Raw genomic sequence first — 3741 nt, 5'->3', positions numbered from 1 at the left:
CCTAAAAAAAAAAAAAAAAAAAAAAAGAAAACCAGAGAGCGATTTGTAAAAGAAGATCTTCAAAAGAGATCGTCTTTTGTTACTTTGATCAATCCATACTAAGGTAAGCCCGCGTTTTCCCCCTTTCTTACGCCGGCCTGATTTTGCTATTTCAACTCCGAAATTAGGGTTTCTAGTGGTTCAATTACGATTTCGTATTTTGTTGGGTTTGATTGTCTTTTTGTATTCGTTGATCGTTTACTGGAATTGTTTTGATCGGAAAATTTCTTGCTCTGATTTTGATTTGATTCTCGCCGGTCGCTTTTTGTCTGGATTGAAACGAATCTATATAACAGATTCCGATTCTGTATCCTTTTGATATGTTACAACTAAAATTGACGAAATTGCTATAGAGATTAATGGAATCAAACCACCATAATATGTAAAAATTTGATTCGAAAAAGTTGTGTTGTTTGCAGAGAGAATGCCGAAGAACAAGGGAAAGGGAGGAAAGAACAGGAAGAGAGGAAAGAACGAAGCTGATGACGAGAAGAGAGAGCTAATATTCAAGGAAGATGGACAAGAGTACGCTCAAGTCCTACGTATGCTTGGTAATGGGAGATGTGAAGCTATGTGTATCGATGGTACCAAACGTCTTTGCCATATCCGTGGCAAGATGCATAAGAAGGTTTGGATTGCCTCAGGTGACATTGTACTTGTTGGTTTGAGGGATTACCAAGATGACAAAGCAGATGTGATCCTCAAGTACATGTCTGATGAGGCTAGGCTTCTCAAGGCTTATGGTGAGCTTCCTGATAATACCCGTCTCAACGAAGGAATTGTTGGTGATCTTGATGTTGATGATGAGAATCTCATCGATGACTATGTTGAGTTTGAGGACGAGGATATCGATAGGATCTAAGGCTTTGTTTTCGTTTCGTTTGGCTCTGTTCCAGCTTGTATTATCATATTTGAGACACACAATCTTCTTAGAAACCTGAAGATTTGGTGATTACATTACCCTCTTAAATTACTACCATTGTTGTTATGTATTTCTGGGGTTTCCAGTTTCTTATCCCTTACTACTGCTTGGTTGATTCCCCCAAATAATTTACACAAACTTGTTATCAGATTTCGAAAGATCAAACTATTGTGAAACATGTTACTTAACTGCAAACCTTTACAGGTAATGATTATCTTCGTTAGCTTCCGTGGGGTTTCCTCGCATTCATGTCCCATTTTTCAGCTTGAGGTTGTGGTCTTGGCCTTCTTAGCCTTCTTTGTCTGTTGTTGCAGATCACTTTTGGTTGCCTGAAGCTGCCCAAAGATAAACGAAACACTTTAATATGGCAGGTGAGATGAAAACTTCTATAGTTCTATGCATTGTGTGGTTTTTGTCTTTACCCTATTATGCCTTCTCTGGCTTTTGTAGCTTGGAACAGATTTGCGCTTAGATATGCTCGCTTTAAGGTTGCTTTTTCTGGTCTGCAAATCTTTAGTTTCCTCTTCTTGTGTCTCTGATATGCTTTCAAATTGGAGAGGTATATCGTTGGAAGCACAGCTCTCCAACTCGCCAGCTATCCCAAAAGATCTATTCTTTGTTACCAATCTTTGTGTTTTTGTTGCAACATCTGTCTGAATGTTTGTTCTGGGTTCCATTGGAATGCTGTCTGGTACACGGGTTGCCATCCAGCGTTCTAGCCAACTCCAACCAATGTTGGAATCATCTTCATCGCTACGATCCATTTGCTTCTTCTTTGAGCAAATCCTTAGCTTTAAACAAATGTAGTTTCGATAAGATAAGATTACTTAGATCTTTTAGGATTCAATTCACAGATCAAGTGTTTTCAAATTGTTAAACCTGCTGTGAGAATGCATATGCAAGTGCTCTTTCCCGTTTTGTCATTGCTTCCATCCTGCTTTGAATCCTTGATTTCGATATGGTGCTGCTCACTGTACTATCATCCCAGTCTTCCTGCTATGTGAAGCATGTTATGTTATTGTCCACTATCACTTTGATTTACCCTCTATTAGACCAGATTATTACGTACCTTTATCCTCAGAACTTGAGCTTTGTTATTGTGTAGTGTTGATCGATTTGCAGATACTCGTTTACTTGTGAATAATGGTGCTTTCACAGAATTACCTGTCTGAGCTTCTAGTGATGTCCCCATGGAAACCTTGCTTTGAGATTCCTCTCCTGAGAAGCTCTCCTCCTTAGTACATGTAACTTCTTCTTCTTTGCTCTGACGTATTGCCTAAAAATCACAACATATTGAGTGGACATAACGGAAGAAGACAAAAAAACAAGAATGAAGAGGGAAACATAACCATGTAGCTCCTGAATGCTGACTGAATTATAACTGCAGCGTCTTCTTCGAGGAACAACTTGGAGATTGGAGTAGTCTGATGCTTCTTAGGTATGTGCGTCTCTGTTGCTTCGCTTTGGTTATCAACATCTTCTTCTTCTTTAACATATTGACTCAGTACTTTCGACTTCTCCTCCTGTAAAGGCTGAGTCACTGTTGCCTCAGAGCTCTTAACTGAGACAGAGTCATCATCCTCCAAACGTTTCACAGAAGCTGAATCTTCGATTGCGATAACCGAACCAAAAGGCATACCAAAATCTGAACTCAGTTGCTGAGACATTGTATTAAGAGCGTCAGAGTCCTTTATCGATCCTGAATCATCAACAGCAAGAACAGAGTTGAACTCATCTCCGCAAAGGTACGATCTAACCGAGCTCCACCTTTTCTTCTCTCCTAGATGATTGCTTCTTCCCTGAAAACGTAACAAAACATTGAACAAACTAGTTAATAATAATATAAACACAAAACAAGAGTGATGGATTTTTCTTTTTGAATGACTTACATTGTTGTTGTAGTCATGAGCTCCAAATGATTTGTTTCTGAAGAAGATGCTTCTCACTAGTCCTCCCATTGTTTCTCTAAATGTTTCAGAACAGTTTGGATAATGAAGAAGTTGGGAATTGAGAAATGGGGACAACAAACAAACATGTGAGATTGATTACATATAAAAGCTGGAAAAGAAAGAAAAAAGAAAGGTGCATTATTTTAGAATCACAAGCACATGAGTCGTGTACAAGAGTACATGTAAAAAAGTGATTCAAAGGACATGTGTATTAGAGAAAGAAAGAAAGAAGCATAGCGTATAGTGCAATTAGTGATTATTGTGATCCAGAAGGAAAGCATCTGTAAATGAGAGAAGTTGTTTTATTTTTATATTTGACAGTGACAGAAATCGTGAGTTTATGTGGTCTCTCGACTTTGATTACTTTAGGAAAATAAAAGAGTAGGGATATATATGCTTTGTGGACGCACATGGAGAGCATCGGATTGGTTCTTTTCTTATGCAAACGGCAATTTCACTCAATTTCACCTTTTAAAAATATTAATTGTATTCTCTCCCGACATTGTATTTACTAATGGCTTTGTTTTTTTTTGTTTTTTTCACTGGAAACGGAAAAGTATTTTTTTTGGGTACGGTGAAATTGGTTTCGTGTGGCTAAAACAGAATATGATGTTGTCGGAACCAATCAATGTTTTGTGGGATTGCGGTTGGACAGTTTTAGTCTGAGGTAAAATGGATATGACTCCAAGATCAAATAATCACCCTGCTGATATTTTAGCAAAGGCCAAAGACGATATATATACACCAATCATTTTATTTTCCTTCTTTAATTGTAAATGCTTTACATTGTAACTGTGTACAACACTCTCATGTTAACAGAAAGCAGATTTT

General features: G+C 37.8%; 2 protein-coding genes and 1 long non-coding RNA gene across 3 annotated transcripts; 2 read left to right on the top strand and 1 right to left on the bottom strand.

Moving 5' to 3' along the window:
* Nucleotides 1-1064, top strand: LOC104719271 (eukaryotic translation initiation factor 1A-like). Its single transcript, XM_010437155.2, has 2 exons — nucleotides 1-103; nucleotides 459-1064. Exon 2 carries the CDS (start codon nucleotides 464-466, stop codon nucleotides 899-901), a length of 438 nt encoding a protein of 145 aa, XP_010435457.1. The 5' UTR covers nucleotides 1-103; nucleotides 459-463; the 3' UTR covers nucleotides 902-1064.
* On the bottom strand, nucleotides 1025-2977 carry LOC104719272 (protein IQ-DOMAIN 1-like). The gene is made up of 6 exons (XM_010437156.2): nucleotides 2851-2977; nucleotides 2311-2760; nucleotides 2031-2237; nucleotides 1841-1954; nucleotides 1384-1752; nucleotides 1025-1296 (listed from the first exon to the last, which is right to left on the bottom strand). The coding sequence occupies exons 1-6, from the start codon at nucleotides 2917-2919 to the stop codon at nucleotides 1222-1224; spliced, it is 1284 nt and encodes a 427-aa protein (XP_010435458.1). The 5' UTR covers nucleotides 2920-2977; the 3' UTR covers nucleotides 1025-1221.
* Nucleotides 2615-3304, top strand: LOC104719273. Its single transcript, XR_756583.1, has 2 exons — nucleotides 2615-2706; nucleotides 2940-3304. It is a non-coding gene; the product is annotated as an uncharacterized LOC104719273 (long non-coding RNA).

Source organism: Camelina sativa, chromosome 10 (genome assembly GCF_000633955.1).
Source record: "Camelina sativa cultivar DH55 chromosome 10, Cs, whole genome shotgun sequence".
Taxonomy (NCBI): domain Eukaryota; kingdom Viridiplantae; phylum Streptophyta; class Magnoliopsida; order Brassicales; family Brassicaceae; genus Camelina; species Camelina sativa.
This window is presented reverse-complemented; position numbering and strand designations above follow the sequence as displayed.

Excerpts from the sequence above, each read along its gene's own strand:
- LOC104719272 (XM_010437156.2), bottom strand. The coding sequence starts at position 2,919 with ATGGGAGGACTAGTGAGAAGCATCTTCTTCAGAAACAAATCATTTGGA. Across the intron at positions 2,761-2,850 it reads CTCATGACTACAACAACAAT|GGAAGAAGCAATCATCTAGG; the intron begins GTAAGTCATTCA and ends TTACGTTTTCAG. Across the intron at positions 2,238-2,310 it reads CAGCATTCAGGAGCTACATG|GCAATACGTCAGAGCAAAGA; the intron begins GTTATGTTTCCC and ends TGTGATTTTTAG.
- LOC104719271 (XM_010437155.2), top strand. The coding sequence starts at position 464 with ATGCCGAAGAACAAGGGAAAGGGAGGAAAGAACAGGAAGAGAGGAAAG.